We start from the raw sequence: 27,097 nt of genomic DNA, 5'->3' as shown, positions 1-27,097 counted from the left end.
AAAAAAAAAAAGAGAATGCAAGAAACCACAGAGGGCGAGAGGCCTAGAGCGGCACAAACACGGAAAGAGGGCAAAACTCCTTTTGAACCGCTCTGACCGGCCCCGGAGGATGGGTCGTGGACAGGGGGCGGGGCAAGAGGCCGGGGTTGCCATGGTAACCACCCCGCGTGACGCCGAGGATCTTGCTGTACGGCCGCGGTGGTTGGCTGGTTTCGGTGCCCCTCCGGAGCAACCCGGCGTGGCGGTTCTCGTCGCGAGTCACCGCGCTGGGATAAGTACGCTGTGTGGTGGTGTTGTCGCGAACCAATGCGGCGCTGCCACGTCGCCGTGTACAAGCGACACAAAAAACAACGCGGCTCATATATACAGTATATATATAGAGAGAGAGATTATAGAAGTGGGAGGAACCCCCGAGGGTCATCTAGTCCGGCCCCATTGCAAGGAAGGAATATGCAGTGGTCGAACCTGCAACCTTGGCATTAGCAGCAGCTCGTGCAGTTGATAAAATGGACTCGAGGCCAAGGCGGCTTATTGCGCTGTAACGCACTTGCCACGAGACCCTTCGTCGTCGTCAAGGAAGAGACCTCTGCGCATGTGAAGAGCGCCTTGGCCTCATCACAAGTAGCTGCAGGCAGCCCCCTAAATACCTGCAAAGAGATGTCACTGAGGCTGTAGCATCCAAGGTACTCCTAGGCTCTGTCTTTGCAGGGGGAAAAGCCACAGTAAGGCCCTCACGTCACCACCGTCCAAATAATATGCCGTAGCAGAATGTAAGGCAACCGTTGCATCTGTGGCAACAAAGACTCTTTTGTGGTTCATTAAACACTGACAAATTTAGGATGGCATAAGCCTTCGCAGACTACACTCCACTTCAGCACAAAGTTTTTGCTGCAATATATTTGTTAGACTTTAAGGTGCCAGCCATAACACATTTTTGTTTTTGCTGCAACAGACTTAACACACAACTTCCCTTCTGGAAATGGAAAAAATGGGGGGTATCTTTTACTTTCAACTGGACTGTAATACAGTAACTGGAATCAAATAATCTGGCTACCCTAAAATTCAGTGCTATAATGCCCCTTTGAGATGATACGGTAGGGTTTCAGCTTCCACAGTACATTATTCCAACTTTCCTCCGGAGAATTTAGAGCAGCATACAGAGTTCTCCCTGCATCCATTTTATTCTCATAACAATTGTGTGAAGTAGGTTGAACAGAGAGATGGCGACTGGTCTGAGGCCTCTCTCAGCTTCATAGGTGAATGGGGATTGAGCGTGGGGCTCACAAGATTCTCATCTGTAGCCAGGTGTAGCCAATGTTAAACCCGGCAGATGTAGTGGACTTCAACTCCCACCAGTATGGTCAATGATCAGGGATGATGGGAGTTGTAATCCATAATGTCGGGGCGGAAGCAGTATGTTGTCTAACCCTGCTCTAACCACTGTGCAACACTGGCTCTCAGCTGGCTTTGCGGTGAATCTATACCAGGGATCAGCAACGTTTTCAGCTGTGGACCAGTCCACCGTCCCTCAGACCTTGTGCGGGGTCTGACTATATTTTGAAGAAAAAATAAATAAACGAATTCCTATGCCCCACAAATAACCCAGAGGTGCATTTTAAATAAAAGGACACATTCTACGCATGTAAAAACATGCTGATTCCCGGACCGTCCACAGGCCGGATTGAGAAGGCGATTGGGCCGCATTCAGCCCACGGGCCTTATGTTGCCTATCCCTGATTTATATTGTCTCCCCCTCATCTGCTAAGAATTCCGACCTTTGTGTGGGCCAGGGACCTCTCAGGCATTCTGTTGTGACAGATTTGAATTTAATGATTCTCTGGAGCAAGAAGGCAACATGTACAGTAGATGTTCTAACATATAGGTAGCCAATCTGTGACACTGACAGGACATGTGGCCCAGGCAGGAAGTGCCTATGGCACTTCTGGATTAGAAGAGGAGGAACTCTGCTCTGGGAATGGCGCAGAATTAGGCCTCCATTATTGAGTGCTTCTGTCATATGCTAGGATTTCAATTGCACAGAAGGCAAAGCCACTACAAGGCACAGGGAATGCAGGTGGGGAGGAGCTTCATAGGTTACACCATTGTGGCAAAGTCTCACACTCTGGTAAACTTCTACAAAAGATTGACTGGTTCTGACCAGATGACACCATATGGCTGGGACAATCTTGTCAGATGGGCAGGATATAAGAAATGTTGTCATTGTTAAATTATTACTATATTATAGGCCTCAGCCAAAATGATCATGAATGCATCCCTCTGCACCAGTCCTAAAGATATTTTATTGGAAATAAGCAGGGTGGCTGTGTGTCCTACTTTACAGAGAACAGCACTCTCTTTGGGAAGGCTGTCTAGTCCAAGTCTGATTTACCTATAAGGAACTGTAAAAATGAGAGCATCAGCAGTCCTTAGTCAACAAACCAAATGGGCACACAAGACATCTGGTGTCTTTCCCACCATGGCAAAATCTATATAGAAATTATATACAGTAATAGAAATTTCTAATTATAGAAATTTAAATATGCAAATTGATGTCTTCTTTTGTGGGGATACAGATTTCTTTTTTGGTAATGTGTAACTGACCACCCTTAAAGTAAGCCTAATTGATTTCAATTAATTTACTTTTAAGCAAGCATGCATATGATTGCAGCCTGAGCCTATAGAAGCAGCTGGGTGTGTACAGAGATAGAGAAGCCAGCTGAAAACAAATATAGATTCAGTCTTTGTAAAATGAAGATTGTCGTTGGCATCAGTCTGTCTCGGGAAACAATGAAGAGCGTGCCTTCGGGATTGAAGTCAAACCACTGGAGAGTTTCAGTGCCTGCTGTGGCTGTAGAGATTGATATGGGAGAGAGACATGTTTTGTTGCAACTGGGGCAGATGAAGGTGCCCAGTTGCGCTCATGCAGGTGTACCATAGCATTTCTTCTTTCTGCACTTCTCCCAGCAGTCATTGTTCCTCTGGTCGCTCCTGTGGATACGCAACCTGTGTGTTCAGGCGCTGCTGTCATCTGCAAGGGATTCCTACACGGCGGAGTTAATGTTCCCCGCCTTCATGTCATGTTTGCAGACATCTTTGGAATGCAGAGTTGGTCTGGCAATGGGCCTGGTGCCTGAAGCCAGCTCTCACAGAGCACATCCTTGGGGATCATGCCATTTTCCATTCTGTGGCCATGACCAAGCCAGCGTAGTCGTTACTGATCTAGGAGTGTGAACTTGCTGGCTATGTGGGCTTGGGAGAGCAAATCTTTGTTTGAGACTCTGTCCTACCATGTGATGCCCAAAATCTTCCTGATGCAGCACATATGGAAGGCATTGAGATGCCACTCCTGGCGGGTACAAGTTGCCTACAACTCACTTCCATAAAGTAGCGTGCTCAACACACAATCTTGGTAGACCTTCATCTTGGTATTGGTTGTTAGCATCACATTCTCCCATACCCTTTTGGAGAGGCAAGCCATTGCCATAGTTACCTTGCCAAGACCATATCCAGCTCAGCATTTGGTGAAGAAGTTGCTGGTTATGGTAGAGCCCAGGTAGACAAAATTGTCTACCAGCTCAAGAATGTGGTCATCAATGCTGATGCGTGGAGTGTTGGCGATGTCCTGACCCAGCTGATGGTGAGGCCGAACTCCCTGCAGGTTTGGGCAAAATGGTTAATGAGTCTCTGTAGAGCTTCCCCATAATGTTAATGCTGTGAATCCTTCTGCCTTCTGCTCAATCTGACGTATAAGCGTAAATACAACCGTATGTCACAAAGATATGTCTCCAGTGACCTTCGCCCCCATCCCCCAAAATCAAACCAGAGGTATGCATTGCCACCCCTGAAATCCCTTAGCACTTGGCAATGGGGTGTGCATAACCATATTTTGTGGAGATAAGGGAAATTGCACAGAGACAAGTATGCAAAGAAAACAAAGCAAGAATTATTTCCTTTTCCAGTTTCGTACTATAAAAGGGTTCCACCTTAAGGAATTTTGTATTGCTATCTAGTCCAAGTGCTTTGTCAATAGCTGTCACCACTACGTTGACAGTATGGTCCGCATGTGTGCCTCTTCCTTGATCTGGTGTGTTGCTGATTTAATGGGTTTTCCAGTGACAGCATGCCTAAAGTATGTTTGCATGGGCCAGATTGGCCACATGTGCCAGGCTACATCTAGGACCCTGCGTGTGAAGAAAGGAAGCACGGGAGGGCTATTGCATTTACTGTGTTCTTGACATGTGTTGCATAGGAGGACTGCGTGATTTGCCCACCAGTGCACAAATACCCCAACTCAGGGACTGCCTCCGTGTGTTGCAGTGCTGCCCCAGAACTCCTCCACCACCAAGGGCGTCCCAGGTCACTTCAAAAGGGAGGGCAGTTCCACAAAGAAAGCTTCTTCCTCCACTGAAGTGAATGGAGATATCTGCAGGTGCTCTGGATTGAGAGCAGAGGTTTAATACAGGCTCTTTGCTAGAACCCATATGCAGATGCATAAGCCTGTGTAGCGTGCACATGCAACACACAATTATCTATAATTTAAAACATTCCTCTTTCCCTCCTCTGCTTGGCCTGTGATCTCGGAACCCCACCCTGAACTCCATTCTGTTTTTTTCACTTTATCTGTTTCCGACACATGCCAACAGCTGTTTGAAGTTGCCTCTTGTTCTCCACATCAACAAGGATTGTGTTCCGCCAGAGACTGACAGTGAGTGAGATTTTTATAAACTAGCCAGAATTTTCAAACACTAAAAGGGAGAGATGGGAGTTTGGCAATTGCAGGACTAGTCCTTTGCCTGCCGGCCTGCCTGAGCTTCCCCCCTCCCCACTCTCCTATTTATATAACCCCCAAAGTCATAAAAATGACAACACATCCAATAGAAGGGGATGGATCTAATTTACCGCCAGCAGCCCTTATAAAACCGCAGATGGGCTGTAGCCTGGGACTTCTCAATTAGATTATATGCTAAAATGAAATTCCATGGATTCTGTCCCAGGCCTGATGGTTAGGGTTAAACCTGGAGTCCCAACTGACAGAGAATCACATGCAAGAGCCAGGGAGCTCTTAGCTCTGCTCAAGCCACCTTGTAATGAGGAGTCTCATAAGCGCATCCCCTCTACACCCCCCCCCCAATACCTGAGTATTGTTTGGCATGGCAAAGGATGCTACAGAATCTGGCCTGCGTGACACTGCACTTCATGTCCTTTTGTAACAGATGTAGGCAGGACGCTTGTATTCTGTTCTAAGAAGCAGAATAAGAATTATGCAGTAAGGTACTCCACCTTCTATGCCAAGAATGGCACTTTTATAATTCTGCAAATTAGGCCAGTTTATACCACATTTGTGTAAGTTTCATAATTACTTCTGTCATTAGACATAGGGAAGGGGAAGGAACTATACTAGGGATGAAAACCTTTCCCCTGCTGAGCTTTGGATCAGTTATCAGCGTGTCTTCTCAGTCATGAGGACTTCCAACTTGCTTAAAAATTAAATTATATTCTCAGGAGGTTGCATTCTGCACCCAACTCAAAATGCTGTGCTTCTGAGGTGTTGCAGAGGAGACGCGGCTTTTGATTTGCCCATGTATCTGAATATCCAAGAAAATGGGAAGGACTTTATCTAGGGACATAGGGAAACTACCTTGTTCCAAGGCAGACCATTGGTCCAGGTATTCTTCAACCTTTTTCTATGGTAGTGTACTTGCTTTGAATCCAAAAGGTCCTGTTATCTAGTGTCTCCAGTTAAAAAGATCAGGGATCAGGTGATGGGAAGCACTCATCTGTCATGAATCCTGGAGAAAGGTTGCTTGCCAGAAAATGAAATACTGAGGCTGGACACAAAAATAACTTTCCTATGCTCCTAAAATGTGGTGGACACTGAAATGTACCCGCTTGATCTGCTCCAGGTAGTGTGTTGACAGATTCTCACTCAGTTTTATGGATGCTGGACTTTCAGGGTAGCTTTTTAGGTTATGAGCCAGGTTGGTGCAGCTATTCTCTCCTCCTAACACCTGCCGCTCCTCCCAGAGTTGTCATCCACACCTTTGATTTGTCCATCAGGACTACATGCCGGGATCTAAGAGGACTTCCAAGCTCTACAAGTTAACCTGCCTGCCTGCCCCACATGTAGGCCTACCTGGAAGAACAAATGGCATGAAAAATCTCCAAGGATATCCCCCAGTGTTTCTGCTTGTATTTGCACCTAAGTGCACCTGTTCTGCAAACAACATGAACATAACAGTCATTCAAGGACAGGCAAGAAAAAGCAACAAGGACATTGCTCACTTCTTCTGGAACACTAATGCACACATTCAAGTGCTCCCCCCCCCTTTAAATGGTCCTATCCAATGAGCCACTGCACTGCGACTACAGCTTTGAGGATCAATCACACACGTATTGTTGCTGGCATGAGAGCTGGAATTGGGTCCCTGCAGTAGTCCAATTGCTGACACAGATACTAGGAGGATTGTCACCAGCCAGAATTTTTACTGCCCTCTCCAGAATTTTATGCTCTTGTCCAGTTGCCAGAACTGGGGGATGCAAAGTCAGGGATAAAAAAAGATCTCACCAAGGCATTATTGCCATTATGGTGCATACAAGTGCTGTTTTGGTACAGACTTCAGACAAAGTGTTGCTTGAGGGCAGTGGCTATACCTATGGGCCAAAGAAACATGCACATGCTAGAAAACCTGTGTGTTACTGATGCAAATGTATGTACCGTACATTGTGCTGCCATATGAAGTGTCATGGTGCCTGTTACTGGGTGCATGTCTTAAGACTGTGTTTGGGTCTGTTGGTTTCCAGGCATCCCAGAGGAGAGCTAGTTTATCTCCTGCTCTATCTAGGGATTGGCAGAGCTTCCTCACAGGTAGTTCAGCATCTGTGGAGTTGCGGCCAGCCCAAGGTGAGGCAGGTGAGGTAGATGCAGAATCCCAGCTTCTGCTGCACAGGAGGGCAATCTTTGCACGAACAATGAAAAATCCACATCACAAAGGAAAAGCATCCTGCATATTTTGTCCTTTTAAACAAGGATGCATTTTTTTTCCTCATAGGAAGAGGAAGGAATCATAAGGGGCTATAGACTTGCTCTTTTTCAAACAAGTCAGCAGGGAAGATACTTAACAGATCTTTCTTTCTTTCTTTCTTTCTTTCTTTCTTTCTAGAAAGTTATTGTCTCTGGTTCCTGGAGTGACTGTGGAAGAACATGAAGGTAAGTTTTCTTTGTTTTTGTTTTGGCAAATACCTCTTTTTTCATCCTTATTCCTCTGCTGGGGGATTCTGTGGTTGGATTTGTAGTAGCCACGTACAGCAGCCTAAAGTTGTTGCTCTTAATCCACGTTCTGGTCTCATCTTGCGAAGCGTTTTGGCTGTGTCTTGCTGTGGGACAATAATCACTCAGAAACAGTTCGGATAGACATCATGGGCACACTTTGCCCAAGCACTGCTGCTGGAGGTAGTTATCTAATTAAGCTCACACTGTTGTGGAAATTCAGAAAACCTCTAGTTTCCTCACAACTTTTACCCCCGCTCTCCTGAAGAGGAATACCTTCCGCCTGCCACATCATGGCATATTCCAACCACTAGGGGACCCCTGACCATTAGGTCAGGTGTGGCCAACTCTGGGGTTGCGATGCTCATCTCACTTTATTGGCTGAGGGAGCCGGCGTAAGCTTCCGGGTCACTGGGCCAGCATGACTAAGCCGCTTCTGGTGAACCAGAGCAGCGCCCGGAAATGCCATTTACCTTCCCGCCGGAGCGGTATCTATTTATCTACTTGCACTTTGACGTGCTTTCGAACTGCTAGGTTGGCACCGATTTCCATTCGGTGTGCCGGCTTAAATGCCTCGAGCGCAGCCCAGAACACCTGGGTGCATGGCCATAGCCAGGGGGGGCAGGGAGGGGCAGCTGCCCCCCATCAATAAAAATCAATAAAAATACATAGCTAACTGAGGTCTGCTCCCCCCACCAACAAAAGGCTTGCCCCCGCTAACCAAAATCCTAGCAACACCCATACCTGGGTGAACCTACTAAACTCAATTTCCCATGTGCATGTGCGGGCGGTGAAACCTGGAAGTAACCCTTTCCGGTACTTCTGGGTCACCGCAGGACGTAACCTGAAAGAACGTAACATGAAGCGGACGTAACATGAGGTATGACTGTACTCTGTCTGAGAGGTGACACAAGGAGAAGGGAGCCTTCGTCGTTCATTCTGTTCCATGACACTCGCCTCTGAGCAGCGTGAGACGCCAGAGGTTCCAGGCCCAATTCTCAGGGTTTGGTTTCATTGGAATGAGGGGCAGTGGAGGCTGTGATATCTTTATGATACATGGTTCATTTACACACATGTACAACCTTAGCCTACAGTGGAGGGCTCGCTTTTCCCATAGCCACAGCCTTGGATTTCAACAGAAATAAAGCATGGCTGTCGCTCTCAGGGCATCCACCTGCTTCCAGCCCAGCTCACACACATCCTCTCTCGCTGTTGTCCTCTTCACTACCAGCCAGGTGATGGAGGGAGCCCACCTATTTGCCCTTTTTCCACAGAGCAACTTCCTTTCCTGTACTTAGGGGCCATTGTGGCCCTTGCCTGGCTAATTCAACAATGGGATCCTCAGTTAGATTTTAACCTTTGCCGGGTCCAGGAATTAGAAGGGACCCAGTGGGCACCATACAGCCTAACTCATTGTAACTCCCACCACTGCTTTGCTCTTCGACAGATTTTAATAACAGGCAAGTGTCACTTTGTAGTGCGGCATGAATGGGTAAACTGAGGCTCTCCAGATGCTGCTGTAGCACAACTCCCATCATCCCTAACCGTTGGCCATGCTGGAAGGAATCCCACAACATCTGGAGGGCGACAGGCTCTCTCTCTTTCTGTTTCTGTGCCTGACCCATTCAAGCTTCTAAATTTGGCTGCTACTGTAAAACACATTCATAAGCAATAATGCTTTTCACCTGGGCTCTCACTGCATCCACCCTTTCAGATCAAATCCACATGGACGAGCCTCCCCACCTTATGCTGAGCGCTTCTTAAACATTCCTACATTCTACTTTAACTGTGCCTTCCGCTCAGCGGCAAATGGACAGCCCCAGAATGCACAGAAGTATTTTGTTTGTGCCAACAAAGGAGATAGTGCGTCTCAGCCAGGACTCCCCAAAACTAGTTTCTCTGCTTTCTTTTCTCCCCCAGGCCATGAGAAAAATCCAGACGAAAGGTTTGTGTGCTCATGTACACACACACACACACACACACACACACAGTGTCACACTGTGTCAGATTAGCTCTGCATGAGCCAACTGCACACTCCCACTGGAACAAACTCCATGCCGCTTGTATAATTTGCAGCAATTGCGCTGGCTAACCACAAGAATTTGCTCTACAAAAGGTCTGCAAGGAGGTGGGCCATTTCTGCCTAATTTCCTCCAGGTGCCACTCAAATTCTTGCATCTCAAGATCAGCAGGTCCTGGATTCTTTTTTGCATACTTGCGAGTACACCCTCTCTTATAGTTCCAAACTTACAACACACCGGAGAGTGGAGAGACCACCCTCATTTGATGACAAAAAGATATAAATCCTTTGACCAACCTATAATATATTTTAAGTTACATGATTCTCTCCCCTCCCAAAATTGCTTGCCTTCTTCTATATTCCTTAAAACCCTAGTGGATTTGCAATAGTTTTGTTACATGACAACAACAGTGACTCGTACACGTAAAGTGTGTTGCACTAGTGTTTTCCATAGTATTGTAGTTTATGTACTTTCATACATAAACTACAATACGCGGGTGGCGCTGTGGTCTAAACCACTGAGCCTCTTGGGCTTTGCAATCAGAAGGTCAGCAGTTTGAATCCCTGTGAAAGACTGAGCTCCCATTGCTCTCTCCCTGCTCCTGCCAACCTAGCAGTTCGAAAGCATGCCAGTGCAAGTAGATAAATAGGTACCTCTGCGGCGGGAAGGTAAACGGCATTTCCATGCACTCTAGTTTCTGTCACAGTGTCCTGTTGCGCCAGAAGCAGTTTAGTCATGCTGGCCGTATTACCTGGAAAGCTGTCTGTGGACAAACGCCGACTCCCTCGGCCTGAAAGCGAGGTGAGCACCACAACCTCATAGTCGCCTTTGACTGGACTTAACTGTCCATGGGTCCTTTACCTTACTTTCACACACATGTCTGGAAACTATGACCCAATCAGAGTTACTAGCATTCAAATATGTGTGAACATGGATTATTAAATACACACGTACACACAAGTGTTTATTTCACACAGCTGAGGGACACCACAACCATAGTACTGGTGACCATGCAATTGTTCTAGTTGCTGCTTAATGCTTATAGTTGTCCTTAATGACAAGGCGAAACCTGGTGACATTCTGCAGTTTGGAACATTTTAATATGTTGGAACATAGTCTTGAGCTGAAATTTCGTACAATACCCTGCTATAGTTCTTGCAAACAGTGCCTGGGAAAGCTTTCATTGCTTCTGTCCCCACGACAACATATATTGATTTGCCCATCAGCAGCAAGTAGGACCTCCCAGCTTTCCTTCCTTCCTCCTCCATTCCCAACAAATCGGATTAACAGAATTGACTACCAGGGCCAATTCACACTTTCCCCTTTTGAACTGGATTTAAACGGCTACTTGCAAAAGGGATTGCTTGCTGATAAGCAGCGCAGATGATCAATTAAAATTCCCTCTGTTGGAGCTAATGGGCTTCTTGAACTGTAAGTGCATGGAGTTGTCAAGCCCAGACCTTGAGAAAGCTTTAAAATGTGCTTTAAAAATTCACCTGGTATGGGCCTTACTATTACACACACAGCAGCTCCCATTACTGCAGCACTATCTGTTTTATGAGACTCTTAAGGGAACAGGAACCCACCCAGAGTCTGAATCTGGCAACTCTGCCAGAGCAGCATCATGACACAGATTCAGAATAAATACAGTTGACACCTCTGTTGTGGCTTCCTAGCAAGGCTTTGTGCCTTCAGCAGCTAGAAGACAAATAAAATGAGTGGGGAAGCCTTTCTTCTTCATTGTGGCCTCCACCTGTTTGACTGCCTATTTTGCAGGTGCTGAAGGCCAGGAAAAAGGCAATCACCACTCTCTGAAAATTAGAGGGTTAATTGGTTTTAAACCTGCTACCCAGGGTGCACTTAAAATATACTTCCCTTCCCTAGTTACCCCAACCTGCTTTCCAGATACTTCAGTTCCTTTTTGTTTTGAGCAACATACTGAGGTTTCTCTATTACTCTTGGACCAACAAGTAAGTAGAGCATGAGAATGGAGAGGAAATGAGCTGAACTGAAGCAACAAGCCCAAAGCGAGGTGCTTTTCCTCTCTGGGAGAGCACAGGGATGGCATTTCTATTAGTGGCAAAGTTGTGTAATTTTAGCAGCTGGAATGAATGGCTTTGCAGATTGAGATGGTAGTCACAGCTGGAGCAATCTTCTTGGGTTCTTTCACTCTTCTTGGTCTCCTCCAAAGAGCTGAACTTCTCTCAGAAAGCATGGGCCATTTTCTTTTAAGACTGAGTGCCAAATTCCTTCATGAACGACCTACCTGGGGCCCATCTACCAGGGCCAGAGACAAAGAGAGGTCATGGAGCAAACTTTGTGCCATAGGCCCTGCAAAAGAAAGAGGTTTCTGAGGTGTGTGCATCTCTTCATTGCTCAACCAAGCAAGCCAAAGGTAGGAGGACCACATTTCAAGAATACATTTCAGCAAGGCAAAAGCATGTGAGAATGTGTAGTGTATGGTTACCAGATTTTTTCCAATGATTCCGGGGACACTTTTTTTTTTTTAAGCTGAGTAGCAACAGGGAGCAAGGACGCAGGTAGCAACAGGTAGCAAGGACGCAGGTGGCGCTGTGGGTTAAAGCCTCAGCGCCTAGGACTTGCCGATCGAAAGGTCGGCAGTTCGAATCCCTGCGGCGGGGTGCGCTCCCGCTGCTCGGTCCCAGCGCCTGCCAACCTAGCAGTTCGAAAGCACCTCCGGGTGCAAGTAGATAAATAGGGACCGCTTACCAGCGGGAAGGTAAACGGCGTTTCCGTGTGCAGCTCTGGCTCGCCAGATGCAGCGATGTCACGCTGGCCACGTGACCCGGAAGTGTCTCCGGACAGCGCTGGCCCCTGGCCTCTTAAGTGAGATGGGCGCACAACCCCAGAGTCTGTCAAGACTGGCCCGTATGGGCAGGGGTACCTTTACCTTTACCTTTAGCAACAGGGAGTCAGTAGTGGAGATGGTGAGGCAAAAGACCCTGGGCCCAAGCATACATGCATATTGTATAAAGGTGCAAAGTCCTTCTTTCGAACCCCATGAAACATAAATGCACAGAGTTTTTAAAAAACTGGGCAATGGTCGCTCGCCCACGACTCCCAAGCCTCCCCTGATCAGTCAAAACAAAGGGGGAAGGGGGCAGGAGATCGCACACAACACATCATATGGGGACTTCCGGCGAGGAAAAATGGCGGGCGCTACGGCAGTGAGCAACTCCTGAAGCCAGCCAGATCCAACTGCGCTACCAGACTGGTTCCGGGCTGCTGAGGCTGCCACTGCCACATTTCCCGGGAACAGATTTGCAAATCTGGGGACATTCTGAGGATGGAATCTGTCCGGGGAAAGATTTGCAAATCCAGGGACTGTCCCTGGGAACGTCTGGTAACCCTATGACTATGACTATGTCTATAGGAGTGGACAGAGTAGTCTGGAGGAGGGGTGTGTGGGTCACATATTTGGGGCCTGAGCCTCAGGTTGCCCACTGGTTGAAAATACAGGGTTTGTCTAGGTCCAGGCATGGCCAAACTTGGGTCTCCAGCTGTTTTGGGACTACAACTCCCATCATCCCTAGCTAACAGGACCAGTGGTCAGGGATGATGGGAATGGAAGTCCCAAAACAGCTGGAGGGCCAAATTTGGCCGTGCCTGGTCTAGGCTGTACCTGAGCTTCTTAAGAACAAATATTAACATTTCTGGTCCTTGGTTACCCCATTTGTATGCCAGGGGTGTGTGTGTGTGGAGTTCTAACCTGTATGTGTTTGTTTCCGTTTTTCCCATGGTTACCAGATGATAGTAAAAAAGAAGAATAAAAGGGGCCTAACCTGCTTTGTGTGCCTTTAATAGCCGCTTGATCTACTGAAGTGAGGAGCAGAAGCTTTTCACAGAGGGGCACTATAATCTGCTAGTGTCTGTGGATCAAGCTGCTGTTCAAGGCACAGGAGCTAGTAAAACTGTTAGCAATTCTAATTAGCAAATAGGTGATTATGCTGTGTAGTTTTAATCTGCTTCTGCTTCTGCAGAAGGGAGAAGAAACATGGTAGGTACTGAAGCTGCAGCTTCCAGTCACTGCAAATACTGCTCTGCCTCCCTGTTCCCACCTCCATACCTGAGATTTCTCCAGGTATTTCCCACATACTTTCAAAGTTTGTGGGCAACCCCCCCCTTCCTTTCCACCCACCTCCCGCAAGGAAAGCAGAGATTCTTAGAACGCTGAATGTTGTGACCTGCTTGGTGCGGTTGTAGGTTGTATACACAGCCCAGGAGGCTATCTGCAGCCGTACCTTTGTAATTCTGAGGGGTGGAAACTGCCTCTGTAAGAATGAATTGTTAAATGGGCCCACTTTCTAGGTGTGATCACACAAAATGTGCCTTCAGAGGATCACTATTTTGTTGGAGAGATTCATGCGCATCCACAGAATTTAGGTTTACTCAATTGAAGAGGATTGCAGTGCTTTGTAGGCCTGGCACAACAAACTTAAACCAAAAAAAACAAAACAAAACCCCATACCACTATGTTTTAGAGTTAGGGAAAGTGACAGAGACACACACTTTAAAAAGTGTGGGCTGAATAAACAGTCAGCAGCCAGACATATAAGCAGCCTGAAAGATGAATGCTCATTGTTTTATAACATTCCTGCAAACAGATCAGAATGCTCAGTAAAGACTGGGCATAGTCTAACCTCCGCATAATCAAACCAGGATACATGCTCAATAAACAGGCTGTCTGGAGGAGCCCTTGGTCATATGTAATACTGTATACTCTACTGCTGAATAGCCTAGGTTGGCATCTCCCAAGCCAGCCAGGGACTGTTGGGGACAACAAAGTCCTTGGTGTCAAGCTCTTTTTACCTTATAAGGGGCAGGTGCCAGTGTTTCTTGCATGAATAATTAAGCCTGCCTCATTCCTGATTGCTTTGCAATATTAAAAACTAATTGCCACCAACCTGATGAAATGTACTTTATTGATCAGAGTGGCTTGTGACTGCCATTATTCTGTGGCCTCCAACCACTGGCAGGAGATGTCATTTGTCTTGGTCACGGAGCGTATTGTGTAGCTTGAACCTGCTGAGAAGTGTACCCACTTGCCCAAATCTGCAAGGAAAGAGGAGCCTCATCTCCCAGGGTTGGCCAATACTGGGAGAGTACAAAAAGCCCTCCTCTCTCCCACCTGCAAGAGAAAAATGGCCACAACAGGAAGCAACCAGCTCTGTCAGCCTGGGACTTGCCACCCTCCCCGGTGCATTGGAAATAAGATTGCCAGCTGATCCCCACTCCCAAGCAGGGTTCTTCTACTTCTTAACAGTCACATGATAGAAATTCAACATCAGAAGCTATCCACATCATGGTAATACAGCAGTGGGGCTTCTGCTCCTGTGACCCGCCCACCCCTTTCTTGGGTGTTTTTCATACAGCTGTTGTACACAACATGTGGCAATGCTTCTGCCGGATCAAGTTGACTGAGAGGGACATTGTACCTCTGTGTGTTGTGGCTGCCTTTATGTGTCAGTGAAACAGAGGAGTCCCAGAAGTGTGGCACTGGCGGAAACTTTTGAGATTTCATCCTTTAGCTTCAGTTAAGTTGTAGGCGCAGCTTCTCTAGGCTGTTCCTCCTCTGATCCTTTTGGGCATCTTCTTCTTGCCTGCCTGCCTGCTACCATAAACAAGCAAGAGTGCCACAGAAAAGGTGGACTAGGTGTGAAGACCAAAGGAACAAGGAAGGAAGAGATGGAAGAACTGCATTTTTCTGGTTTGTTGGTTCAAGGAAAAAATTAGTATATAGAAAGGAGAATTCCTGGATGCCAAGATTCAAGTTTGGGGCAAGTACCCTTTAGTGAGAGAACCCTAGCGGAGATTTAAAATCACAAAACATGCAGCAAAGTTAAGCATGTAAATATAGGTTGTTGGACTTTAAAATATGCCCCTGTGAATTCCAAAACTTCCTTCTTTCCCTAGCATAGAAAAAGACCATGTTTGCGAAGTTAAAAATGGTTTACTTACAAATTCTCCCAAGGTTCACGTTTTTCCATACAGCATTCAGAAAAGGTTGCCTAAGCAGTAAAACCTGGCTTAGTTACAGTGGTGAAAGTTCCTAAATTACTGGTATGGGAACTCAAAAGTGGCTTGTGAGAGCCATGCGATCTGAACTGGAGCAACCAGCTCAAGCCTCTTTATATGCTGAGCTTATCAGGCTGACAGGAGGTTGAGCAATAGGCTTGCTTACCTATTTCCTCCTGAGGTAAGAGGAAGTGACCTTGCTAGGTCTGGCAGGACAGCTTGCTCTGTTATTAACCCCTTTGTGCATTAATTAGACTTAAGTATGTTGGTTAGTTTTAAAGCTAAAATGCAGTCTGGCAAACTTAGATTGACATTAATCAACCCACTACAGTGCCCAAGTCCTCCTTCAGACACGGGATTGTCTCTCTGTGTGTGTTTTGCAGGCCTCTGGTGCTTTAAACACCTGCATGGAACTGGGTTATCTCAAGAACCCTTTGCTCCTATATCGGGGGCAAGGAACATTTTCTAAGGCCAGAGGCAAAAATATTGTTGGAGCAATATATGCAGCTCTTACCTTTGTACAGCAGGCTGCATTCTGGTCATACAAAAGCAAGACGTTTTCACATGCACATCTCTTCATCTTCCATCTAGGCAAGCAATTGTCCAAGAATACATCCCAGCTAGGCAAAAGCAGTTGATGATGGTGTGAAGCAAGGGATGTAGCCTGGGGAAAATCCCGAGGGGTCAATGGAGAGGCCTGGACAGCTGCATTTGCTCTCTAGGCCTAAGGTTCCCCACCCCCCGTATTATATGAACCTGACCGGGCATTAAGGTCAGCATCAGATGACATGTTTTCCACACGGTCATTGCAATACATCTGATAGATGATTTCAGGAGGCAGGGCCTTTTTGTTGCCAGCCCCAAAGTTATGGAATGTCTTCCCTATGGAGCTCTGCAAGCTTCCCATTATTTTTCCTTAGTCATTTTTAGCCATTGAACACTTTTAAAAACCCCAACAATTCTGCAGACTTTCAATTTTCAAATAATATCGCGCTTTTAGGAGTTTTAAGCTTGGCTGTTTTCAACTCGTTTGATTTATAAATGCTGCTATTTTAGTGTTGTGCATTATTTTTAATCAATTTTTTTTAAAAAAAAAATTAATTCCCCTGCAAACTGCTTTAAATGCCTTTTTAGAAAAGCAGGATAAATAATAATGCAAAAAAAATTGTTGAACAAAAATTCCGCTTTTCTCTCCCGAATCTTTGCTTATCGCGCAGCTGTCCAAGCCCTACTTGGGCCACTGCCAAAATCAGTCAGGCAGCTGGTCTCCTCTTTCTGCTGCACCCTACGCCATTTTACTGAGAAGTATATGCACCACCGTATTTAATGGGACTTACAGGTGTCCTAGGACTGAAACCTTAATCACTGCAGCCTTAATCATCCATTGCATTGACTGTGAGGGAGTTTTCCTAGCATCAGCAGGAACGTGAAAGTGAATGCTGTACCTGAAGCGTGGCCATACAGCACCTACAAGAGAGAAGGGGGTTCAGCTTTGCCCACCTTTTTCCTGGGTCTCCTGCACTTTGTTAACAGGTGTATAGCAAGCAGAAATTCGGAGGAGTAAACAGAATTACTGAACAGGGCAATTCTACTACATGGAGAGTTCAGGGGAGCCAGGAATAAAGTTATTCCGAAGGGCGGTTGGATCAGTCTGGAACCAAACAGGGCACAGAAAACTTGTGATCAGGTTGCTTTAATTGTTTTTACATTTCAAAGCAGATGCAGGGATCTGAAGTTTTGATCAGAGCATCAATGCACTGTGTGTGTTTAACCCTCCCCTCGAGCTCTTTTCCTCATCTAATGTGCTTATCTCAAACTGTACTGTATCTGCGATTCACACCCACTCACCCTGCCTACACAAAGTTAATGTCAACCTGGTGGTGGAGGAATTTAGATCAGGGAAGTGAGGGTGGAGTAAAAAATTAAAACGCCATCTCCTTCAACCACAAGCTGCTGGGTGTGAGCCACTGATAAATAACATGAATTTGCCTAACTCAATTTAAAGGTGTCCCAAGTTGCAGGCCATCACTTCTTATAGTACATAGCTGTCAACGTTTCTCCAAACATTGCAGCCATTTCTTGAAAAAACGTTTCTCCAAACATTGCAGCCTTTTCTTGAAGAGAAGTTGCTCCAACCTTCTCCATCATTTTGTTTGTTCTTTCCTGTACCTTTTCCAGCTCCAATACTCCTTTGGATAGGCAACAAACAGAACCGTACACACCAGAGGCTTGTACAAATTCATTACGATTATGGGCGGTTTTCCAGTTTTCTTTCCAGGTCAGCCACCGCCAGTTCAAACGCCCATCAGTTCCCATGAGAAGCTGGATATTCCGTCCCAATGTGCATCACCTTACACTTACATTATATTGAACCACATTTACCAGTTTAAAACTTACTCGTCCTGTTTGGAGATATCATTTAGGAGCTCCCTCGTGACCCCTTTTTGTTTTTGCACCCTGAATAATCTGGAAGTCCATCACCAAACTTGGCACACTTGTTTGCAGATCGTTTATGAACAAGTTAAAAATAAGTCTTGATACAGATCTTTGAGACCCTACTTTGTATCTCTTTCAATTTTTGTGACTGTCTACTTCTGTTCTTTAGTTTACCAATCCATAAGAGGACCTGTCTTATTATCCCAGGACCAATAAGTTTATTCAGATGTTTTCAATGAGGAACTTTTATCAAATGTTCAAGTACATAATGTGTATTGGGTCACCCCTGTCCACATGCTTATTGAAACTCTTAAAGAACAAGTCCAAAACTTCAGTAAGACAGGACTTAACTTTGCAGAAGCCATGTTGGTTTTTCTTTCAGAAATACTCGTTCTTTAGTATGCTTGATAATTTTATCTTTAATAATGCTTTCCATCAATTTACCCAGAATAGACATTAAGCTAACAGGCCTGTAATTTTCTGGATCCCCCTGGATCCTTTTAAAAATGGATGTTATGTTCCAGTATTCAGATATGAATGCTGTTCCTGGAGACAAGCTAGGTATTTTTTTGTTAGAAGATCAGCACTTTCACATTTTTAGAACTCTTGATGGAATACCATCTGGAACTGGTGATTTGTTAAAATGTTTAATTTGTAAATAAGCCTGGAACTTCATCTCTTCTCACCACTGTTCATCTTTACTGTGAGATACACAGGGCAGATATTCTGGTTTGAAGAACTAAGGTAGGAATTCAGGTAGGAAAGCAAGGAATTCACTCACCTGTTATGCAATCTGTGTTCTCTCCTTCAGCATACCTTTTGCTTCCTTGTCATTCAATGGTCCAGCTTGCCTCCCTACCCATAAATTATATTGTAAATATTCCTTAAATTGATACTTTTAAAGTTTTTAGTGACAGGCCCCTCAAATTCATTTTCTTAAGTCCTGTCACTTGCATTTCATAGGCCCAATTTTGTTTTAATTTGGGCAAGACTTCAGTTTTCTTATTATCTTCAATAGCTTTCTTAACTCTGCTCATTAACCATGCAGGCATTCTCTTGGACTTGGTAACTTTCCTGAGCTGTGCCTATCTTAGCAAAACTTCTACAGGTAGCCATTTTATTTTCTCACCATGCCCCAGATGTTGCATTATTCTGGTGTGTTGGAGGGTTAAAAGTGACTCATGCCACTATTTTTATTTTTTATTTTATTTTTTGAGATGGCAACCATTGGTTCCTCACAAAGTCAAGGGATACTGCAGTTTCTGGGGCATGGTAAGTAAATATATGGATGGTGGCCATAGACAGCCATAAAAAGAAAAGAGAGCTTTGCTGCCACTGTCACTAGAGACACCCCCCTCCCCCAGAAATAGTGATTTGATCTTCTGTGCCTTTTAGTAATACAGTAATGGAATTCAACCCACAGAGCTCTGTTTAGCTCCGTTTTTCATTTATTCCAAAATGATTACACACCTACTATAAAATAGCAGCGGTAAGGCTCTCCTGAAACCAATGGGCAAGTTAGGTAATCTGTCTGTAAACCCTGATGTGGAAAAATAAACCCCCAAATGTCTAGAACTGGCGTTGGTCATATATTTCTGAGCCCAATATCTGCCCTCTTGGGGAAAAAAGCCTAGAAAGTTACAGTTTGAACTATTTTTTCCTCAGTTCTTCTCTTGCCATCTAAGGTGGCAAGCATGCCATGGAGAATATAGAACGATGAAGGTTCTTGAGTAGCCAGGATGATCCAGAAAGCACATAAATTATGTGATCTTCTAAAATACAGGTTTGCTCTGGAGATTATTGGTTGCCTCTTGTCCAGCCAGAAATGAGTAAAACTTGGGAGGAAGGACATGGCTGCTGCAGCAAATCTATTTCACATGCACAGCTTCCTCCAAAGCTCTATGTAGGACTTGGTGCAGGCTCTATGCCCTCCACTTATGGAGACAACTTGCACAGGATCGTTTGCAGAATAACTGGAAGCTTAAGTCTAGCAGAAGATCTATACAAAGCTCTGGCTCCTGACCCTCCTTATCCCATGATCCCGATGCCTGACATGTGACTCACTGCACTGAAAAGAACACATTGAAAATATAGATACAGCTACATTAGCAGTCCCCCCAGGAGCTCAGTTTACCTCTCTTTTTTTGGATCTCTCCTTGGACTGCAAAGGGGAAAAAAAAGGTTGTCAAGCATCTGTCACAGAACTGATGGGATGCAGCTGGATATCTAGCCTATCCCATATTGCAAGCAGCAGCCATAAAACTTATTTTCTCCGGGCTGTGTAAAATTCATCTGCTAGTATATTGTCCAGCTACTTTGGCTGGAGGGGTTCTCTCTTAATTATTTTCTGGTGGAATGTTGCCTTTATAATTTCATGTAAGATTACTGAAATATCGCAAGTGCCGTTTGTTCTCTAACCCAAAGTGTCTGTTGCAAGGACTGCTCAAACAGGAACATGTCAACTCGATAATATCTATAGATCTGTGCAGGTAGGCATAAGCCAAAGTACATTCAGCTCCCATGAGAGTGACAGCTTCTGCTAAACGTTGTAATAAATTAGGTACCTGCATCCGTTGTACAAGTCCCATTGAAAAGAATGAGATTTGCCCATGAGTGGATGCATGCGATGGGCCTGTCCCATCCATTCATTGCAGTGGGGCTTGCACACAAAGCTCCTTTAATGAAATTATACCTTATGTGAAAGGGTCAAGTGTCCAAAGAAGTCACAGGTAAGCTGTCTTATACAGTACCGAGTAAGATTGTTGGTTTATCTAGCTCAGTTTGGACTACACTGATAAAGAAGAGTTTGGATTTGATATCCCGCTTTATCACTACCCGAAGGAGTCTCAAAGCGGCAAACATTCTCCTTTCCCTTCCTCCCCCACAACAAACACTCTGTGAGGTGAGTGGGGCTGAGAGACTTCAAAGAAGTGTGACTAGCCCAAGGTCACCCAGCAGCTGCATGTAGAACAGATAGCCAGGGTTTCTGATGAAGTTTCCCCAGCCTTAGCTGGAGATGCCAAGGAATGGACATTGGATCTTTTCCTTGCAAGGCGTGTGTTTCTTTACAGCTAAGCTATGGACCTAAACCCAAGCTAGGAATATCCCCGACCCCGAGATACAGAGACCAGAATACTAGATCCTGATTTTATAATAATATATATAATCTTCTCTTTAACAGGAGCATATTAACATCCGCAGACATTGTCAGAATAATTATCATTAGAATAACAATAATAATAATAATAATAATAATTAATAATAATAATAAAAAAGGGTAGGAGGGGACGGGTGAGGGGAGTCTATAATACACAGTCTTGTGAGGTCAGCGTGGCCTTTCGGAGCCTGCGCTGCCGCGGCCTTCAAGTGCCCCCTTCTGTATTTACATGCTTGCCTGGCATCCGCACCCCCAGCTAAGCTGGAGGGAAAACAGTGCATCGAACACAAAATAAAACCCATCAAATAGCCCCCTTACCCTCCCACCCCCGTAAAACCTGCCTCTTTTTTTTTTGTCTCGTTTGCTTCTTTTTCCATAAAACTTCCCATCAGAAATACACTATTTACACACGAAATAAATAGAGCGGTAACCTGATTTGTGTTTGGCCTGCGGCAAACAGTCAGAGGTACTAGGGAAAGTATGGCTTGGATTCAAATCTGTACAGAGCCGTGTGGGGAGCCGGGATCAGCCTGCAACCCCGGGGCATGGCAAAGCCGGGAACCTTGCATATTTCAGGGCCTTGCATCCAACGGGCAGGAAACGGTGAGAGGAGACAGGCCCCCTTGCCACTGTCCCTTGGCCCTCCTATCCACACCCCCACCCCGCCAGCCGTTTTCCGGCCCTGGAGCACTGGTTGCATCCCGCAGTCTCAGCATAAGATGGGCACGCCGTCTGCAGTCACGAGCCGGCCTGTGGTGGGGTCGTAGCTCCCTGCCAGGTAGTAGAGGTCTTGACGGTCCTGGTATTTCTTGCTGCGTGTCAGCTGCTCGTAGTGTTCACGTTCTACCACCTGGCATTTGTGCGAGATGGTTTGGACGTCGTTCTCGTCCTCATGGCACGACTGGTACAGCGCGTTCTGCAAGAAGGCCGCATGTCAAAATATTGCACCCCAAACAAAAGGGCCGATGCGCGGACCCCAGGACCAAGTCCTCTGCAAGAATTGTTGTTTGCCAGTCTGCAAGCACCCGACATTGTGGGAATTCAATCACTTTTCAGCTCAAAGCAACAAGAGATATAGAAAGCTGGGGTGCACACATTCCAGAAATCTCCCTCCCAGTGTGGTAGCATTAGCCAATTAGATTACAGTGCTACCTTGGTTCTCGAACATACAGTCATACCTCGGGTTACAGATGCTTCAGGTTGTGTGTTTTTGGGATACGGGCGTGCCGAAATGCGGAAGTACCGGAACGGGTTACTTCCGGGTTTCGGCTTCTGTGCATGCACAGAAGCAGCGAATCGCAACCCGCATGTGCACAGGCGCGGTGCTGCGGGTTGTGAACGTGCCTCTCGCACGGATCACGTTTGCAACCCGAGCGTCCACTGTAATCCGTTCCAGTAGTTCATTCAACTCCTGAAACTGTTTGAAAACCAAGGTGTGGCTTCCGATTGGCTGCAGGAGCTTCCTGCACTTAAGCAGAAGCCGCATCAGATGTTTGGCTTCCGAAAAATGTTCGCAAACCGGAACCCTTCTGGGTTTGTGGCGTTCGGGAGCCAATTTCTTCAACACCTAAGCCATCTGAGAACCAAGGTATGGGGCAAGTTCAACCAGCTTCCCCAGAGCTTGCTGGCCCTCCACTCCTGGCTGCACATGGGCTAGCAGGTGATCTCCCACTGGATCCCAAACTACCACCAGCCCATCCTTACTATAGTTCAGAGCATGCTTTGTGTTGCTTCGTATAACTGTAGAGTTGGCAGGGGCCACGAGCGTCATATAACCAGAACCCTCTGCAATGCAACTATCTTTTGCCCAACACGGGGGTCGAACCCACGACCCTGAGATCAAGAGTTTTTATGCTCTTACCAACTGAGCTATCCCAGGTACTACTAGTTTAGCCACACCCTGTGCCTGCCTCACCCTCCTTCCCCCCACCTAACTCTCGCTCCCAAATTTCGCTTCCGGCACTTTCTGGCCTCTCACCTTGCCATCGCTATGTCGCTTGCCCAGCTTGGTCTCCTCAGGATGGTAGAACCACTTTACTTTGACAACCATGTTGCTGCCCCAGGATTCCCACATGCTCTCGATGCGGCCGATGTACGGCAGATGGGGTCGCCCGGCTGACAGGAAGACAGCACAGTCACCGATGCGCAGAGTCTCCTTGCCTCGTACAATTGCCTTGTAGAACAATTTCCGTGCTTTCCCCTTCATGCCACGACGCTGCAGGGAAGGGCAGAGGCATGCTAAGGCACAGTAAACGGGCCTGCGTCTCGCATAGGGTCCCCACCACCACCCCGCCTTCCTACAGGCCCTGGTGGGGTTCTGCCACCTACGGGATTCTGACTGTTGCCACGGAAACAAAGCCCTGCGTGTCAACAGCAGAAGATGCTCTCCGCAGCCTGTAGCAACGGAGCGTAAGTGTGGGGCCCACTCTGGATCAAAAGCAAGCTTGGCTTTAGCGAGAATCCCTGGGAGAGGCTAATCAACAAAAAAACCCAAATGGGGTTGCCAGGCGTGTTATTATGTCCTGCGAGGTACGGGTGCCCAGAAGGGCCATATTGACATGGAACGCAGCCTAGGGACAAGACACACAGAACATGGCTGGTGCCTCACAGGGAGCAAGATAACTGAGTGCGTGGAAGAGAAGCTTGTTCCCACTGTACCCACCAGAGCTTAAATGCAGACCCAGCCCACTCCTCAGGAGAAAACTGGCTCCCGCCAGCCACTCGCAGGAGGCCGCTAGCCGCTATGAAACCTCGACCGTGTTCCCACAAATGCAGAAGCGCTTACAAAAAATTGGCTGCTATTGCAGATTTCCTGTGTGAAGTATCTGGGACAACTGAATGCCAGTTAGTAAAGACAGTGATCCCTCGCCAACCTGGAGGATTCGGTGACCGCCGATGCACAGCAGCGAGCGCCAGTCTAATCTCTGTGGGGCTCAGGAAAGCCCCAAAGCCTGTTTTGCAGCCCAGTTCTGAGCCTGTCTATGTGGTTAAGTGTACTTCTGAGCAAAGTGTGCCTGAGATGGGCAGCACAAGCATCCTAATTGATTAACCTGAGGCTGAAGTGTAAAAACAGGAATTCATGGTTCTTTTATCACCAAAAAAAAAAAAAAAGAGAGAGAAAGGGAACTTGGGTCTTTCCGCCAGGTCAGTTACAGGAAGGCAGTATGAAAAGCAGAGAAGGAAGCCTCCCAAGTTTAGCCTATCCTCCTGTTGAAAGGCACAGAAAGACTTATGAACCGCTTCCTCCTACCATTTCCTTGCAGCTCTGTCACAATAGCTCTTGCCAAAACAAAACCCCATTGATAGTTTTAACAACCAGACAAAGCAGATTCAAAACCATTTCCCTTAATTTGCATACTATAGTACAATCGCACCATATGGCATAGAATATTTTATTTTATATATGAGAACATGAGCAATGTTCCAAAAAGCTCTGATGGACTGGCATCCATTTCCCATACCTGAGTGGGATTCCCAGACCACTTCCAGAGCTGGCGTGCTGGCAGGAAAGCAGAGATCTTTGGCCGGTTTTCCACCGAGGGCAGCCTCTGCCGGCGGGAGAACTCTTTGGCTTTGGAGAAGCTCAGGGCCTCCTTGCGCCTGAGCTTGCCCTTGGCCCCAGCACCAAAGCACCTCTGCAGGGTGCTGCCCTTGGAGCGTAGGGCTTCGGACTGGGCCAGCAGGGCCGGGACAGGGTGCGTCAGGCAGGTCTGCACAAGCAAGGTCGAGTCCTCATCATCGGAACTATAGGACGAGTCATTGTCGGATGAGCAGAGGCTGGACGTGGAGCCCGAGCCTGAGCTGGAGGAGGTGGACGATCCGGAGGACGATGACGAGACGGAAAGACGTGTCAGGAAGCGGGAGGGGACACTTCCTCTCAGGTCGTCCACCTCATCTTCATCCATGTCTGAGTAGGAGCTGTGACAGTCGCTGTCGCAGTGCAGACCGTACTCCGTTTGACCCGTGTACTTGCGCAGCGCCAGCCCCATGGGCAGCGATGTGCTCTTCTTCTCCTTGATCCCCAAGGCCGGGTGAGCATAGCCGTGGCCAGGCAGCGAGCCAAAGTCCTTGTCGTTCATCAGCAAGGCCTTGCAGTTTTTGTTCTTGGGTGACGTCACACCCTCGTGGTCCAGCTTGACCAGGTACTCGCCGCCCATTTTCCGGCGCCCTCCCTTGCCCATCTCGACATCCAACCGCTCGGCCTTCTTGGCACGCAAAAGCTTCTGGGTGCACGGCAGAACCAGGCCGGCGCTTCCAAAAGCTGAGTAGGAGTTGGCAATGCGGCTGAACGAGTCTGAGCCAAAGCCGTTGCCAAAAATGGGGGCAGCCACGCTGTGCACAGGGAAAAGCACCTCCTTGGTCCGCAGCTTCTTGCTGCTGCCGTTGAGCTGGAAGAGGTTCTGCCGCATCGCTGTGCTCTTGCTGGAGGTCTTGCGCTTGTTCTGAGCCACAGCTGACCAGCTCAGCAGAGGGCTGGCACGGCGGCCCAGGAAGTGATCTCCAGGCAGGGCTTTTGAAGTTGGGTGCAGCAGGTCAGATTTACCTGGTAGGAAAGGACAGGGTCAGAGAAATACTGGGGGGGGGGCTGCCAACTGCAATAAGAAACTGTGTTTAATCTTCCTATGTCCTTCCGCCATGCAACTGCTTTCAATTGTTCTTGCCGGGGCCTGGTCAGATGGGTTGAGCCGATAAGAACTACAGTAGACCCTTGAGTTACGTTACTCTTGAGTAACGTAAACTTCGGGTTGTGAAAGTGGCAAACCAGGAAGTATTTTTCCGGGTTTCACCGCATGCGCAAAGCGCTGTATTGCGGTGGATTTTTCGGGGTGCACATGGACCCTCGGAACAAATTAAATTTGTATCCAGAGGGTCCACTGTATCCTCTTATGTATGCTTAAAAAAAAAAGCCGTCCAGAAAGGGGTGGGGAATGAAATGGGTGTTTAAAAAAGTAGATACTACATAGGTAGCGATCACAGTTAGATGAGCGCCACAGATCCTTCAAGTGTCTGACTCGGACACTGTCAAAGTATTTCTGCAGAATGGCAAAAGGCAGGAAGTAGCAGCTCTCACTGTTCAGTCACTTCTCCCTCCCCAGGAATCCATGACACAGCCCACCAGCACCCCTTGACGTGCAAACCATTCTCATTTGGCGGACGAAATGCTGAGAGACAGAGTGAAGCCCTTAGTGACATCAATATATAGGCACATAATTACGTTGTCCCTTGGAGTATATTGTCCCTGATTGGCTGGGATCTCCTGAGGAGGAATGAAATGGAGAGGGGACCGAGGGGAGAAGGCAACTGAAGCAGCAGCAATGGTGGTGGTGTCTTTGAATAGTGATGAACAACCATGAAAAAGGTTGGATTTGGGGCAATTGCAGTCTAAAGAAGAGTAAAATGTTTGGTACAGAGTTCAGAGTTCACCAGGTTTTGTTTATAACTCTATTATACCTTGGTCTATCTCCCTTTCCTGGTGTTCCATTCCCAACTGATGTCCATCAACGCTTTGTCAGGGTTCATGAACCCTGGCCCACCTTTTATGGTGCTGCTTCATTTTGATGTTTACACACTGCTCTTTCCATAACTCAGATGGGCTTCTTTTTTTGCAGGTAGGGATCCAAGTACTTCTGGATTACATAAGGGACCTGGAGCAAGGAACCAGCTATATTTTGTAATTTTATAAGCTATGTGACTTTGCTGCTCGGTATATCTTTTTTTTTTTACATGATCTGTGGTGTTTTATGCATTGTGACTTTGCTGTTATTTTTATTGATTACAGTCCAGTAATGATTTGTTGTGGTTTTTGAGGTGTGACTTTCTTTTTGATTATTATTTGCTGATATGTTAAGGGTTCCTTTTATTGTTCAATATTGTATTTGAAACAGATTATTGACTATTGCATTAAGCAGCTTATTTTTACAGTCATATTTTTTGTTATGATTTGCATTGGATCAGATTGTTTATAGGATGTGTGATCTTTGTTGCATATTTTATCATTTCTATGGCTTGTGAACTGCCTTGTGTGTAACAATGTAGAAAAGCGGTGTACATATTAAAAAGGAAGTTTCTGTTCTGCTGCAAAGTTTTACTGGGTACTCTTGGGGCAAGTCACCCTCTCCGCCTAATCCCTCTCACAGGGTTTTGGGTGAGGATAAAAAGCAAGACAGACACAGGACCTTT

General features: G+C 46.6%; 1 protein-coding gene and 1 long non-coding RNA gene across 10 annotated transcripts in view; one reads left to right on the top strand and one right to left on the bottom strand.

Annotated features, from left to right (window-relative positions):
- The first annotated feature begins 138 nt into the window (after nt 1-138).
- LOC310839316 lies at nt 139-26,999 on the top strand. 2 transcript variants are annotated; one of them, XR_014561426.1, is made up of 3 exons: nt 139-275; nt 7,161-7,207; nt 26,527-26,999. It is a non-coding gene; the product is annotated as an uncharacterized lncRNA (long non-coding RNA). The 2 variants fall into 2 exon arrangements; XR_014561427.1 differs by lacking the exon at nt 139-275 and adding an exon at nt 4,643-4,705.
- Nucleotides 20,904-27,097, bottom strand: part of BAHCC1 (BAH domain and coiled-coil containing 1) — a 117,535-nt gene continuing 111,341 nt past the window's right edge. For all 8 annotated transcript variants that reach the window (XM_083727339.1, XM_083727342.1, XM_083727338.1 and 5 more), the window contains 3 exons: nt 24,379-25,460; nt 22,896-23,132; nt 20,904-21,833 (listed from right to left, as the gene is read on the bottom strand). In XM_083727339.1, coding sequence (XP_083583465.1) covers nt 21,627-21,833; nt 22,896-23,132; nt 24,379-25,460 — 1,526 coding nt within the window. In that variant the 3' untranslated portion in view covers nt 20,904-21,626. The remainder of the gene's footprint in view (nt 21,834-22,895; nt 23,133-24,378; nt 25,461-27,097) is intronic.

This window comes from Podarcis gaigeae (genome assembly GCF_964106915.1).
Source record: "Podarcis gaigeae genome assembly, chromosome: 2".
NCBI lineage: Eukaryota > Metazoa > Chordata > Lepidosauria > Squamata > Lacertidae > Podarcis > Podarcis gaigeae.
The sequence above is the reverse complement of the archived record's forward strand: the minus strand, read 5'-3'. Positions and strand labels throughout refer to the sequence as shown.